Here is a 14,488-nt window from a genome sequence, read left to right as displayed (position 1 = left end):
TTCAAATGGCTACACGTGTATATGTATTTACAATTTTTTTTATTAGGACGTATATTTTTACAAAATGCTAAAAATAAAAAAAATCGCATCTTCTTGTGGCCGTCTAGTTTCAGTTGGCCCAGCCAAATTGGTTGACCCGGACCAGCAAGCAGCCCAGCCCAAATTGGTCCAGCCGGACCAGCACACACCGCGGCCCAGCCCACGCTCAAGAAACAAAATCTCCCACCCCGTGTGCTTGAGCTCGCGCCGCCTCCAGAGGCATCAGCATCGGCAACGAATTTCTGCCGCGGCCATAGAGGCCGCGACGACCACGCCGGCAGCGACGAACTCAGCGGCAGGCACTCTCGAGCATCTCCTCTCTGATCGCAACATCCTCGACGGTAAGAACCCTGAAACTAAGGCCCCCTCTCGGCCTCATCTTTCTCTGCCCGCACGCTGTTCGACGAAATGCCGCATCGAGTCGTCCTCACCCATCTTCTTCCTCCACGCAGGTCGCCGCCATGCTGCGCAACTTCCCGCAGGCCCGGAGGCTGCTCAGGTGCGCGCCCTCTGTCCCAGTCGCCGGTTCCTCGGCTTGCCTATATGCCTTGCCTTGCCTGCGGTTTCTGATTCCATGCTGCGCTTGTGTGCGTGTGTGGGCGGGGGGCGCAGGCGGATGGGCTTCGAGAAGGAGGACGCCTACTTCTTTAAGCAGATGGGCAAAGCCATGCTCTGCACCTACACTCTCTTCGGCGTCGCCTGGCTCTGGAACGAGACGTCGCCGCTCGGATGGTGGACCCTCAAGCCACGCCCCAAGGTAAGGCAGCCTAACCTCCCAGATCGTGTTCTTGTTCATTGGGCCTGGGCTGGAAGCAGGGGCAGAGCCAGGAACTTAAAATGAGGGGTGCCAATTGGCCATCCTTCACACAGTTTTATACTTAGCCAAAAAAAAACAAAAAAAACACAATGTTGTTGTACGGTCAAGGTCAAATTGTTGCATAGAATTCAAAATAATTAAAAGTGAAAATAAAATAAGACATACTAGACGAGTAGACGATGTTTGTCCGGACTGATATCATCTTCAATTCCATCAATGGTAAAGTCTACATTTATTTCCTTCTCAATACAGATAGAAATGAGTGAATTCAAGAAGTGATCTACTAGGGAGTAGGAAATGTAAGAGTACAAATCTATGCACATATGCATATATCCTCTGATTCTATCCCATGGAAATTAGTCATTTAGGATTGGGGTTGCATGAAAAAATAACACTGGTTAGAAGGGAGTAGGTACAGGTTGCGCAGTTGTGTCATGCATGATTGCAATTATCTTTGTTGGTTTAAGTTGTTAATGTCCTCCCCTTGACATTGGAATATTTCTGGTCTAGGCTACATGTTTGAAAATTTATCCCAATGTTAGCTTATACTCTGAATCTTAGGAGCTACTGAGGTAGGGCCATAATCTGAAAGGTGCTAAGTTCTTCTAACTCCATAAAAAGTAAATGAAGTTGTTAGAAATCAGAACGCATTGCCTTGCATATTGATCATGACATAAGTTTTTTGTTTTTTTAACTTACTAGTTGTTTTATTGTTCGTGTCATGAAACTTCGTTGTCTTTTGGCCCTTCAGTTGTTCTGCTGTGTGCAACTGTGCTCTCTTCCTTGATGCATAGCCAAATTGTTTGCTGAGATTTAGAAAACTTATTCACACCAAGTTGCAACACTTCTATGGCAAAATTAATTGTGACGGATTCTTATTACACAATAAAACGTGAAATTTTGTACAGCAAGATCAGCCTATTTTACCTCAAAGCATTGGACCTGACATATATATGAAAAATGCGAAATAGCTAAATCTGCATTATGGTATGAAAACGGCTATATGATATAAGTGCATTGCATAGTAAGATTTCGGAACACTTCCAGCCTTTTCATATCACTTTATGTTTTCCTTGCATTCCTGTGCCACGTCAAATGTGGAATCACACTCAAATGAACATAAGTAGCTTTTAAGCAACAGTACTGATTTTGGCAAAGTTATTCTTGGCAATCCTGCACATATACAATATAAACCAGATTTGGGTCTTCCACGGTTAGTATAGAGTCTCCAAATATTGGATATGCCCCCAGTACAGTTATCTTTTTTTTTAATGAAGTATGAAACTTAATTTTGCTCTTATTTGTTGATAACTATTTTCCATTATGTGACAAAGATACATCTTGAGCATGAACAAGAATAAATTTTGGATGGATACTATGCTTGAAAACTTTGTATTCATACAGTGTCAAAGATAACTTCGCTGATAGGTTTTTTGGTTTTCAGGAAACACATAGAAAGTATAGGATAGATCTCTCCTTTGCTGCATTACATGATCTTGATGACCATAGATCATCAGTGTGAATGATTGTCCTTTTCAGGAAGAAAAAGAAATGGCACACCTTTATGAGCGCAGGGAGTTCCCATACCCTGGTGATGAAGAAGCAGTTGAGGAGTTCATAAAAAGTGGAGGTGCTCTTGGAACCACAATTGGACCTAAGGGTTTTGCTGATGCCAATATGGATTCTGACAACATGCAGAAGCAGTTGCAGTCTGAAAAGTTTGAGCAGGAAGCACGGAAGCTATGGCTTCGGATGAGGAATGAGGTTATACAGGAGGTCCAAGAGAAGGGATTCGATATTGAATGAATATTTAGATCTGCAATATGGTCAGCACTGATAACTTAAAACCTTGCTATTGAAATTGGAGAGCTATATCTTGGGAACATACAAGTTTGTAGGATCTGTCTTTTTCACTGTCTGGCACGTGCCTAGTTCTACTTGATTGTATTGTAAATGCCGTCTTTTCTGGAGAGCTTAAGATCTCATTCGACCCTCTATTAGCATTTCTATTGCCTGATCATCAAGAAGTTGCTCTTCTGAAAATTACTCAGATTTTGACGTTGGTACAAGCACCCTATGTCTACATCACGTGGAACTTGGGATACATCCTAGTCAATGTTTAGTTCAAATTTAAATTCCAAATGATATCCTACGCATGCAAGTGCTTGGCCATAAGGTGGATATAGGATACGTTCCGCTACTGGCACCTTTTCTTTTCCGAAACTGTATATTCATCAGGAAAAGTCCAAATTGCTCCCATAGGGTGTGTTTGATTTGAGGGTCGAACTGGGTTGGAACAGGTTCAACCCTTGTCGATCTCGGTTTGGTTGAAAATGTATCTGGATTGGATCGGACCCAGGAAGGAATATACCCTTTAGATCCGGGTTGGATGGATTCTAAAAATGAGCGGACCATTCCAACCCATGTGGATGGCATCATTGCTCCATTTTCCCTAGGCACAAGCGCGGAATCCGGGACGGAGAGGAGCGTGCGCGCGAGGCTCGATGCGTGCGGGGCTGAAGGGAGGAGCAGTTGGCGGAGCCGCACGGGGAGGCGGACGCGAAGGTTGGGACACCTGCGAGGAGGCGTGGGGCGGCGGAGAGGTCGGCGGAGAGCGTGTGAGCTGGGGAATTTGGGGTGGGTTTCGGTGGAGGCCAACGCGAAGGTCGTCGGTGCAGGCCAGCGCGTCGGGGCGCCCGTCAGGGAAGGACGCAGTGGAGGCTGGCATCATTGGTGGAGCCAAGGAGGACGCGCCGCGTAGAGAAGATAAGGCCGGTAAGGGAAAAAAGAGAAGGGGAAGGAGGATGACACATGGGACCTGTAGATGATATGCGGGATTGTGTTAAAATGGCATCCATCCTAATCCTCTTAAACTCTCCAAGCAAATAAAAAACTGGAACGGCCACATCTCTCATAACCAAACACGAGATGGGTTGAACCTAACTCATAAAAGTAGGATGGACCTAACCCATTCCACTTGGTCCAAAACCAAACACATGCTTAGATGTAGCGAAAGTCCATATAGCTCCATAAACTATTTTTTATTTCAATTTACTCCCTAAACTATGCTATTTGGTTCAACTTACCCCATAATGCAATTTGTACTTTTTTCCTCCATATACAATTTGAATTTTAATTTTACATTTTGCAGGGTGGGAGTGGACATCATAATCTATATTAAAAAATATTTTATGAATTTTTCATTATTATTTTAGATTTTGTAGGATGGTAGGGTCCAAATTACACAATTTTTGCTGAAGATTTTTCCTAAGCCTCTTGCCTCGGCGGCATGCATCTTCTTGTGGCCGTCTAGTTCCAGCTGGCCCAGCCAAATTGGTTGAGCCGGACAAGCAGCCCAGCCCAAATTGGGGTCCAGCCTGACCAGCACACACCGCGGCGGCCCAGCCCACGCTCAAGAAACAAAATCCCCCCCACCGCACCTCCTCCTGCTGTCTCTTCTCCGACCCTTCCCGCCGCCGCCACGGCGACCACCACCACCTCGCCCTCCTCCCGTCCGCCGCCGCCGCAGCCATGGACACCGACCCCTCGCGCCAGGTGCGCGTGCGCTTCGTCACCAAGCTGCCTCCCTCGCTCTGCGCGCCGCCCGCCGCCATCGCCGTCCCCGCCGACCTCTCCCGCATGGGCCTCTCCGAGATCGTCAACAGCCTCCTCGCCGCCGGTGAGCGCCCCATGACCCAATCCCAGACATCCTAAGAGATGCACGAGAGCCACGGGTTACTAACACTTTCCTCGCTCCTCCCGTTCCGCAGCCGAACCGGACCACAAGGCGCAACCCTTCGACTTCCTCGTGGACGGCGAGCTCGTGCGGCTGCCGCTCCAGCAGTTCCTCCTCGCCAAGGGCATCTCGGCGGTACGAATTTTCGCTCTAAGCTTAATTTTTTACCCTCCGGAGGAATTGCCGCGGTGGGATGAGGATTGGGCGTGAATGTTCTGCAGGAGAGGGTGCTTGAGCTCGAGTATGTCAAAGCCGTGGCACCAAGGAAGCAGGACGAACCCTGCCCCCATGATGACTGGGTTAGTGCGGTTGATGGATCAAACCCAAGGTATGATTTGTGTCTTGTTTGTGTGCAACCTGATAACTGTGGAACTGTGGAAGTAACTTATCTGGATCGGAAATGCCTTCTATTTTCTGTTATTTGTCACAACATGCGTATACTCTGCTGTGCGGTAGTTTGGAAGGGGATTAATTGGTGCAGAAATTCGATCTCGTTTTAGTTCAGCTGGTCTGGGAAACGAATCAGATTACTCTGTTCGCGTAAATACCTCTCTAGATACTTTAATTGATAGTTGCTTGATATATACTTTTACTATGCTGGCATTGGGGCACTAAAGTTAAGTTTTGCACGCAGCATGCTGTTCCTGTTGTATGCTGTTCTGCTGCTGCTCCTTCCACCTACTTGGGTAGTGATGACACAACTAGGAGTACAACCGGGATAAATATCGCAGGATGACCACCACACCTGTCTTTAATCATAGTGCCAAATCACCAATCAACATAGACATTGGTTTGTAAATATAGCACGCAGCAGATATTCTACGGGAACCATAAGAGGATGTACTTTCGGGAGCTAGGGGAACTAATCAAATATAAAACACTTCTCCACCTCTATAATATCACATAAAAATAGAGGAAGCTTTACACGTGATGAATTTTGAAAATTTTAATTTGTTAAAATGAACATTCTACATCTTGAATCTTTATTTGAAGCTTTTACTTTCATGTGGTTTGTATTACTACTAAACTGTTTGTTGTTTGGCAGTTTTGTATTAACTGGATGCTATGATGGTCTTGCAAGGTATATATAGCTCAAAACATAATCTTTTATTTAACTCTGGTATATTGGTTACAAGTATGTGGACTTGGTTCATATCTTACCCTTCCAACTTTTTACATAGATTATGGAAAGATGCAGCAGTATGTACACAAATTTTGGAGGGACACAGCGGTGCAATTACTTCTAGCAGATTCATCAATAAAGGTCAGCATGCTTGGAATAACAACTTTGTTCTCATTATGTCACAAAGGCTGGGTTCCAAAACTATTTCTGCTTCATTGTCGCATTTTCATATTATTTTTTAAGTGACTGGCATGAATCATGTTATTGCAGGAGTTGAAACTGACGGCAGTCTGCATGTAGTGACTGGCTCAAAGGATAGGTCATTGCGGCTATATAAGGTAAAGATGCTACTTTTTTTTATTACCTTTTAACCCCAGTCTTGCTTGTTACATTGTAATATTTTTCCTTATATCCTACATTATGCCTTGGACCCTTGAAGTGTGATACATCGGTCAGTATGGACTACACAAAGCGGGTTGGGGCTTACAAGATTCTTCGTGGACACACATCAGCAGTTCAGAGTATTGCTGTAGACCCTTCAAGAGATATGGTAATAATCAGTCAATCTGGGTTTCCACACCAATGTTATTGCTATTTTTACTTAGGTTTCTTCTGAACTCTTCTTTGGGTACCTAGCTATGTTCTGGTTCCTGGGATAGCACCATCAAGTTGTGGGCAGTTGAAGGATCTGAAGAAGACGGTGATGCTGTTTCATTGAAGAAGAGAAGGATGAATTCTGACTCTTCTGGACCTGAAGAGTCTCAATTAGAGGTATTAGCTACATTCTATTATCAATGCATGGTCCTTTGACCGATTGAGTTAGGTAGTTATGTATTTTGATATTTACTGTTCTGCCCGAGGTGCTGACATGTAAAGTGTAGATACTTAGCTACAAAATAATGACTTCTGTTCATCGTCTTCCCTACTCTCGACCTTTCCATAGCGCTGTTTTAGGATTAGATGAATTAGTTCCAGTTACTGGTTTGAGTTGGCTAATGGTTTTCAAAATCTTGTATATGTATTTAATGTGTATTGACTACCATGATTTTGTGAGAGATTAAAGGCTGTCACGTTGTGTCAGTAGGACTTTTCCTTTTCCAGTGATTCCAGTCATGAATTCATGATAAGTCCCACTCATCTCACAGTTTGGATCATGTTGTAATCCAGGGTTTAGCCACTTCAACACTTCTGGGACATACACAATGTGTTACTGCTGTTACCTGGCCTGAGCAGCAAACGATATATTCAGCATCTTGGGATCATTCTGTTTGGCAGTGGGATGTCCAAACAGTGAAAGAAACATGGAATATGGTATGCACAGTTTCTTTATGTTCCAGATTATGTAGTTAACTCCATCTAATTGGTTTCCATAAACGAGTCTTGATGATTTTCCCTCACTTAAATTAACCTGTGTATTGCAAAGGGGATGTATGGGCAGTGTTCTGTTTTTCCGCTAGCATAACAGTTAAGAATAAAACTATTTTTCTATGCTAATTCACTGTTATTCTCCACTTCTATTGATGATTTTCTCCTGAGTTTGCCTAAGGAGACTGCAAAAAATGGAAGACCCCACTTAGTTCTTGACTGTTAAAATGTAGCGGATTCATATTATGACTTGTTCCATTTCATAACTAAATTGCGTCTTATTTCACATTTGCACCTGAAACTTTTCATAGTTTTGTGGGAAGGCCTTGAATTGCTTGGACTGTGGTGGTGAGGGCTCTTCATTGATTGCTGCTGGAGGCTCTGACCCCGTCTTGAGGGTATGGGACCCTCGCAAACCTGGTAAATATTTTATGTCTATTTTTAGTTATCGTTCTTGTACTATATTATAAGTTTATAACTATAGCTGATGTGTTTTCTTCCCTTCAAAACAGGAACATTAGCTCCTGTTTTTCAGTTCTCCTCTCACTCAAGCTGGATCAGTGCCTGTAAATGGCATCCAAGCTCCTGGTTCCATCTGGTATCATCTTCATTTGATGGGAAAGTGATGTTGTGGGATCTAAGAACAGCAGTATGATTCTAATAATCTCATTACTTACCTCATTTACTCCTTTGTTGCATAAAATTGTGGCTAATGATATTGCTCCTGTTGTAGTGGCCGCTGGCTTCCGTGGACTCACACAAAGATAAGGTATTCTTTTGCGTGGTGTTTCTTTTTCAATATTTCAGGGTAAGGGGAAAAGAGCGAGGTGCTTAGCTAACTTTGGCTATTACAGGTTTTATGTGCCGACTGGTGGAAAGGGGACAGTGTGATTAGTGGTGGAGCTGATTCCAAGCTATGTATCGCATCGGGTATTGAGATTGTGTGATGAAGGGTTTTGGCGCGCTTCTAGAGTCCATGGCTATTGAGGTTTGAGCTTTTCTTAATCGACGTTGTTTAAATGGTTCTATTTTATCTCTTTCCTGTTGTATGCTTATGCTTTGCCCTTGTGAAACCATTCAGATGCTAGTACTAGCTAACTGTTATTCAACTTCACAGCTGTGTTACTTTGGGCTACCTAAAAGCCAAGCAACGTCAGATTGTCAATTATGGCTGGGAACATATGCAAACTTTGAGTCAGATCAAGATACAGCACAGGGCCTGCCATTTGTGTATGCACGAGTACTATGCACAAAGTAAGATCCATAGTTGAAATGGATCACTACATTTTGGTCTTCAACTTTTTGCTTGTTACTTCATTGATGAAATCAACACCAAAAATCATTTGTATTATCCCAAGATCATGAATTATAAGTCAGTTGATTGTTGTTGGGCTGGTCTCTTCTGCTGTATGCTGTGAACACGATCAACGTTTATTTATGTGCATCTGTTTCCTTCAGTGCATCTTGAGTCGATGCAGACTCTGGTGCTGTGCGTTGTTATATTGAATTCCTAACGTGTTTGATAAATAACCAAAGCTTGATACATGGAAGAAGAAAAAATGGTCAAGAAAAAAAAAAGAATTGAGATGTGACAGGCTGATTCGTGTGGAAGTTTGAATTGAGGGCTGGTGGTAGGCTGGTAGCAGCCGAGCACGTGCGAGGCTGCGACGGTCGCCACTGACCAGGCCTCCTCTTTCGCCTTTATATTGACGCGTCCCAAACACAACTGCCTTTCCTACGTTCAAAAAACACAACTGCATTTTCTTTCGGTTCTTGCGCCTAAACGGCTAAACCCACCCACCCACCTACCGCGCCGCCGCGTCCGTCAAACAGCGGGGGCGTCAGCGACGCCGCCGCCGCGCGCCGTCTATGGCCTTCACCTCCCAATCCCTAGCTCTCCGGGCACCCGCCTCGCTCCCCAGCGGCCGGCTCGCCGCCGCCGCCGCCCCCACCGCCGGCCGCGTCGCCCTCCGGGGCCGGAGCGCCGCCTTCCCTTCCGTCGTCGTCGCGGCCGCCGCCTCCACTCCGATGGCGGGCGACGAGGAGAAGAAGGAGGTCAAGCTGTGGGGCGGGCGCTTCGAGGAGGGCGTCACGGACGCCGTGGAGCGCTTCACCGAGTCCATCTCCTACGACTGGCAGCTCTACAAGTACGACATCATGGGCAGCAAGGCCCATGCCTCCATGCTCGCCTCCCAGGTATCTATCTCATTATATGCGCCTTCTACTGAATGTGAATGTAGCTTCAGCGTGGTTTTTAACGCCTGGAATCGAACGGATTATTAGCCATATCTGGATGTAGCTGCAGCAGCGAGTGTAATCAATTTGGGGGTTGTTGGGTCTGGGGTCAGTCAATCAGCTGTTAGCCACTGGGGTCGCTCGCATTGTGTTCGAGAAAATGCCACCTTATTTGTTCTGCTTGTGGTGTGACAAACACGAGTTCACAACCGCTCGCTAGCTCCTTGTAAAGTAGCATTGACTACGTTTAGTCTGCATGGACTGGGGGGGGGGGGGGGGGGGGGGGGGTTTCCAGTAGTGTTGTTCGTCATATTTTGGTCAAATGCTCTAACAATTGGCTGTTAACGTTTTTGCTGGACGCTGCTTATAATGAATGATCGCTACATTTGAGTACGGTTTCTGAATCGTTTGCAATGCAGGGTTTGATAACTGCGAGCGATAGGGACATTATCTTGGAGGGGCTCGATCAAATCGAGAGGCAGATTCAAGAAGGCAAGTTTGAGTGGAGGAAGGACCGGGAGGACGTGCACATGAACATCGAAGCAGCTCTGATCGAGAGGGTTGGTGAGCCGGCCAAGAAGCTGCACACTGCTAGGAGCCGCAATGACCAAATTCAGACGGATCTAAGGCTATGGTGCCGTGATGCTATTGACAAGATTTTGATTCGTATCAAGCAGCTTCAGGTTTGCTCCTTAATACAAAGTTGTACTACAAACTATAATCATCTGTGCCTTTCTTGCCTATCTGTTACTGCTGGCTGGCGCAGCAACACAGTTCAGGTTTGTGCTCAATTGAGCCACAACCGTTCCAACAATTAAGAAAGCTTGTGCCGTTAAAGTTTCTATAAGCTTCGTTTTATTGATTCATCATGTAACTCTCAACTTGTGGCAGCAACTTTAGAGCAAAACTTCTGCTTAACTTTTCCTGCTTTTGTACGCAACGTCAAGAAAAGTTGATTGAGTACGTGATTGCTGATGTGTTGTGTATTCTCGTATTTTCCACTTTGCAAACGCTAGCACAGGATTTCTATTATTTTCATAGAACTGTATTTCAGGGCAGAAGTTTCACGTTTCTAATGTTAGCATGATTCTTGATGTTTCAGGTGTCTTTGGTTATGTTAGCTTCAAAACATGTTGACCTGATAGTCCCTGGTTATACCCATCTGCAAAGGGCACAGCCTGTTTTGCTGCCACATCTTCTCTTATCATATGTTGAACAGGTGATTTCTATTTCTTGCCTTTTGTGACATCTTGCAACATTAGTAATTTCAATTTAGTTTCTTGCTTGAGGAGGCAATAAGTTTATAAATGTGAGTGTCATGTTTCATATCATCTATTCCCTAAGTTGATCTTCGTGGGTACTTTGCAAATAAATCCTTGAATGACCAAGCTAGTGGGCTCTTATCTAACCTATTTAAATAGAAAATCTGTTTAATATTCATGATTATTTGGGTGCTATACCAGGTCAATTTTCAGTTTTTCGCTGTAAAACTTGAAAATATTTGGAACTGCTGTGCTTTTAGGATTATTTGGCACCTCTATCTGTGCTGTAGACATCTCAACGCAACACCAAAAGTTGAATCATTGCATATGGTGTTCCAAGTGATATCAAGTCCTTTCTTGGCGACAGTCTAGACACACACACACACATACTAGCTAATATGGCAATTTCTGAATTTTTTTATGTGAACTTGTGAAGAAAATGGATCATGTTTAAGTGCTACATTTTCTTATACTGTATATCCTTCAATCTAAAATCTGCTGAGCCACTAGCTGTATTGAATAATGCACCATATAGCTGCCATACCAGGCCCACTTGACTTGTGATGCATAGCTTACAGTTTACCAGATCTCTGGTGTGTCCATGCCAAGAGTGTAACAGGGCGCCAGGCACTTTACTGATAATCTTTTAGGATAAACAATGATGGAACTTCTGGTGAACTTGACGTTATTGTTTGCACAGTTGGAGCGTGATGCTGGTCGGCTGGCCAACTGCAGGGAGCGAGTGAATTTCTGCCCTCTTGGTGCTTGTGCTTTGGCTGGAACTGGACTTCCTATTGACAGGTTTCAGACCGCTAAAGATTTGAAGTTTACAGCTCCGATGAAGAACAGGCAAGTTGTTGATTTCTTGTAGTAGTATCATTTCAAGTTTTTAACCTTAAAGCTTGGCTTGATATTATATTTACTTGCTTCAACTATGATCAAGCTAGAGTTATTTTATTAATTGATACTTGAAGCTGTCTTGAGTCTTGTTTTGTGAAATTCATCAAATTATCAGTATTTTTTGAGAGCTTGATAGTTTGATCACACTGAATTAAAGCTAGATGAAAATGTTAGACCTAACTATCTGATCTTCATCTTCTTCCTTTCACAAACACCTGAATATTTTGCAGCAGCAGAAATTGTGTGCTAGCATATTTTTGAGACTATGTAACCTGCACCACAATCCTAGAATTGTCAGTCATGCTCTTGTATGTACTCACTTGTTAATTGTAATTAGTCTAGAAACAGTGAATACCAAATTGTTCATTTTCAATTTTGAACAGTCCTCACCTGAGCTTTTCTTGGTCAACAGCATTGATGCAGTATCAGACCGTGACTTTGTATTGGAGTTTCTTGCTGCCAATTCAATTGCTGCTGTTCATCTTTCTCGAATTGGTGAAGAATGGGTTCTGTGGGCATCAGAGGAGTTTGGGTTCCTGACACCAAGTGACAAAGTTTCAACAGGAAGCAGCATTATGCCACAAAAGAAAAATCCGGATCCAATGGAGCTTGTTCGTGGGAAGTCTTCTAGGGTTGTTGGAGATCTCATGACTGTCCTAATCCTCTGCAAGGGCCTTCCACAGGCCTACAACCGTGATCTTCAGGTGGGCCTCATTCTCATAAGTATGTCCATGCTTACATGAGTGAGCATATTCTTAAAGTTTTCTTTTTGAGCAGGAAGACAAGGAACCGTTGTTTGATAGCGTGAAGACCATATTAGGAATGCTTGAAGTTTGCACGGAGTTTGCTCAAAACATTTCTTTTAATTCAGAAAGAATACAAAGTTCCTTGCCAGCTGGTCATCTGGATGCAACGACATTAGCGGATTATCTTGTGAAGAAGGTAAACTCCTTTTGCTCACGACTATAGGATGGATGGTTGTATATAGAAGTCATATGTTCTGTAGTAGCAAAGGAGCCTACGAACTTAAGTCATTTATAGTTTTATTGATGCTTTGTCATTTGCTTTTATTCGATGGGGTTATTGTAGTTAATTGGATGGGATCATTGCTGTTAATCGTTTCTTAACCTTGCACTTTGCAGGGAGTTCCATTCAGAACTTCTCACGACATAGTGGGAAAGTCTGTTGCTCTATGCGTCTCCAAGAACAACTGTCAGCTAGCTGACCTACAATTGGATGACCTAAAAGCCATTCATCCAGTGTTTGAGGCCGACGTGTACGAGTACCTGGGGGTCGAAAACGCTGTAAACAAGTTCATATCTTATGGCTCCACTGGTTCAAACCAAGTGAAGAAGCAGCTCGAGGATTGGCGCGTCCAGCTCGGGATCAGCTCGTAAGGATTGGTACGAACCAAGAAATAAGCTAGCTCGTAAATCAGAGCTTGCGATTTTTGAATGTGTATCTGGATGCCATAACTTTGTTCTCCGCGTATCAGCAGCTTGTTGTTGGTACGTTTTGGGAACTGGAATGAGTGATGCAATTGTGTTGGGTGCCCTGAGTCTGTTCCGTGTACCATTGCACCCAGCTTTGTTTTCAGCAGAGTAATCTGATTCCGTTCCACGACTCCATTTTGTAGAAGAAAAAAGGGGCGGCCTGGTTGCCCGGACCCTGGTAAAAATTTCCAGGCACCGAGGAAAAAAAAGGGAAAAGTAGAAGACTCAATGCTTGGTGAATAAAAATGAATCGTGAGTCCACGTGGCATCAATTGTCCCGGAGTAATCAGCCCCCGTACTCCCTACGCAGGTCGCACTAAGGCCACTTTGGCAGGGCTTCTCGAGTGGCTTCTCATGAAGCCTTGCCAAACAGGCGCTTACGAAATGACTTTGTAGGAGGAGTTCCGCGAATTCCCGTTGAGAGGAGCTATGAGAGGAAGGAAAAGTCCAAAATACTAGCTCCCCGTGGCTTCATCTCCTCCGTTGGGGCTAAAGCCCTAGCTTGCCCCTGGGTGCGGGCACAAGGGTCGGAGGATGCTGGCCCTGTGGGTGCGAGGAGGCCGGAGGATGCCGTCGGCACGGGCGCGGTGCTAGGACGGGGGTGCGAGGAGGCCGGAGAGGTGCTAGGATGGGGGGCTGGAGCGGCGCGGGCGCGGGGGGCGGAAGGTGGCGACGGCGATGCCGCGGGAGGCCGGATGGCGGCGGCAGCACGGACGTGGGGGGCAGGCGGTGCTGTTAGGATGGTGACGGACGGATGAATGAATGGACAAGAAAGAGAGGAAGGGAGAATAGGGGGAAAGAATAGGAAGAGAACAGATAGGGAGAAAGAAAAAAGAAAATAGAGAAAAGAGGAAATAAAGAGATGAGAAAAAAATAGGAAGAATATAGAAAAACAAAAAATAAAAATAAAAAGTATAAGGGTATTATAGACATTTTACCCTTTTTATCCATGTTACACAGCCAGAAAAATCCGTTTTACCAAACGTTTTTCTAACTAGAAAAGTCGTAGCCGCAGCCGTTTTATCCACAGCCGAAGCCCTTCCAAACGAGCCATAAACATTTCTCTTCTTTTTATTTATTTGTTATTGGTCCACGGACCACAACCGATGCTTGCACACTGCAACAAACACAAGCAATGGAGCTGTTGACACCGAATTTTGACCAATCCTATAAATTCAGAGTACGAGATAATCGGAGTCACGTACAACAATAAGAAGCAAGCATGCATGCACATGGGCACGGAGTCCAAATCGGCTTCATTGGATTGATCGGCAAGGAGAGGCAAGGATGATATAAAGGAAAGGCCAGCACGTATGGATAAAAATGATTAGAATATACAACATGGATTCTGGTGCACTTTGCATGCCATGCGTGGGAGGCTTCCAGAATAATTATGCATGCCAATCTGTGCATGTACGGGAGGTTGTTTCATAGAATAAAATATTTTAGAGATAGAGTTGGGTTAGTTAGAGATAGAGTTTTTTATTAGAAAAGATTGTGTACATGACTTGCCTTGTG

At 44.4% G+C, this 14,488-nt stretch overlaps 3 protein-coding genes across 4 annotated transcripts; all 3 read left to right on the top strand.

Moving 5' to 3' along the window:
- The first annotated feature begins 223 nt into the window (after positions 1-223).
- Positions 224-2,853, top strand: LOC117849890 (uncharacterized). Its single transcript, XM_034731624.2, has 4 exons — positions 224-380; positions 492-538; positions 652-796; positions 2,396-2,853. Exons 2-4 carry the CDS (start codon positions 501-503, stop codon positions 2,660-2,662), a joined length of 450 nt encoding a protein of 149 aa, XP_034587515.1. The 5' UTR covers positions 224-380; positions 492-500; the 3' UTR covers positions 2,663-2,853.
- A 1,469-nt stretch (positions 2,854-4,322) lies between these two features.
- LOC117849500 (ribosome biogenesis protein WDR12 homolog) lies at positions 4,323-8,478 on the top strand. 2 transcript variants are annotated; one of them, XM_072292903.1, is made up of 14 exons: positions 4,323-4,535; positions 4,627-4,727; positions 4,814-4,920; positions 5,638-5,673; positions 5,774-5,856; positions 5,986-6,053; positions 6,155-6,265; positions 6,352-6,486; positions 6,883-7,026; positions 7,404-7,500; positions 7,593-7,729; positions 7,814-7,849; positions 7,935-8,068; positions 8,198-8,478. In XM_072292903.1, exons 1-13 carry the CDS (start codon positions 4,388-4,390, stop codon positions 8,025-8,027), a joined length of 1,296 nt encoding a protein of 431 aa, XP_072149004.1. In that variant the 5' UTR covers positions 4,323-4,387; the 3' UTR covers positions 8,028-8,068; positions 8,198-8,478. The 2 variants fall into 2 exon arrangements, with proteins under 2 accessions (XP_072149004.1, XP_034586962.1); XM_034731071.2 differs by having other exon boundaries at positions 4,325-4,535; positions 7,392-7,500.
- A 341-nt stretch (positions 8,479-8,819) lies between these two features.
- LOC117849499 (argininosuccinate lyase, chloroplastic) lies at positions 8,820-13,100 on the top strand. The gene is made up of 7 exons (XM_034731070.2): positions 8,820-9,276; positions 9,735-9,998; positions 10,418-10,534; positions 11,278-11,426; positions 11,890-12,181; positions 12,255-12,419; positions 12,620-13,100. Exons 1-7 carry the CDS (start codon positions 8,950-8,952, stop codon positions 12,872-12,874), a joined length of 1,569 nt encoding a protein of 522 aa, XP_034586961.1. The 5' UTR covers positions 8,820-8,949; the 3' UTR covers positions 12,875-13,100.
- Positions 13,101-14,488: the final 1,388 nt, after the last annotated feature.

The sequence above is a fragment of the Setaria viridis genome, chromosome 3, assembly GCF_005286985.2.
Source record: "Setaria viridis chromosome 3, Setaria_viridis_v4.0, whole genome shotgun sequence".
In the NCBI taxonomy this organism is placed as follows: domain Eukaryota; kingdom Viridiplantae; phylum Streptophyta; class Magnoliopsida; order Poales; family Poaceae; genus Setaria; species Setaria viridis.
The sequence above is the reverse complement of the archived record's forward strand: the minus strand, read 5'-3'. Positions and strand labels throughout refer to the sequence as shown.

Bases quoted from the DNA above. Each gene is read 5' to 3' on its own strand.
- LOC117849890 (XM_034731624.2), top strand. From the start codon at position 501: ATGCTGCGCAACTTCCCGCAGGCCCGGAGGCTGCTCAG. The intron at 539-651 runs GTGCGCGCCCTC...CGGGGGGCGCAG, and splicing joins CAGGCCCGGAGGCTGCTCAG to GCGGATGGGCTTCGAGAAGG. The intron at 797-2,395 runs GTAAGGCAGCCT...TGTCCTTTTCAG, and splicing joins CCCTCAAGCCACGCCCCAAG to GAAGAAAAAGAAATGGCACA.
- LOC117849499 (XM_034731070.2), top strand. From the start codon at position 8,950: ATGGCCTTCACCTCCCAATCCCTAGCTCTCCGGGCACCCGCCTCGCTC. The intron at 12,182-12,254 runs GTGGGCCTCATT...CTTTTTGAGCAG, and splicing joins CCTACAACCGTGATCTTCAG to GAAGACAAGGAACCGTTGTT. The intron at 12,420-12,619 runs GTAAACTCCTTT...TGCACTTTGCAG, and splicing joins CGGATTATCTTGTGAAGAAG to GGAGTTCCATTCAGAACTTC.
- LOC117849500 (XM_034731071.2), top strand. From the start codon at position 4,388: ATGGACACCGACCCCTCGCGCCAGGTGCGCGTGCGCTTCGTCACCAAG. The intron at 4,536-4,626 runs GTGAGCGCCCCA...CCCGTTCCGCAG, and splicing joins CAACAGCCTCCTCGCCGCCG to CCGAACCGGACCACAAGGCG. The intron at 5,674-5,773 runs GTATATATAGCT...CTTTTTACATAG, and splicing joins TGCTATGATGGTCTTGCAAG to ATTATGGAAAGATGCAGCAG.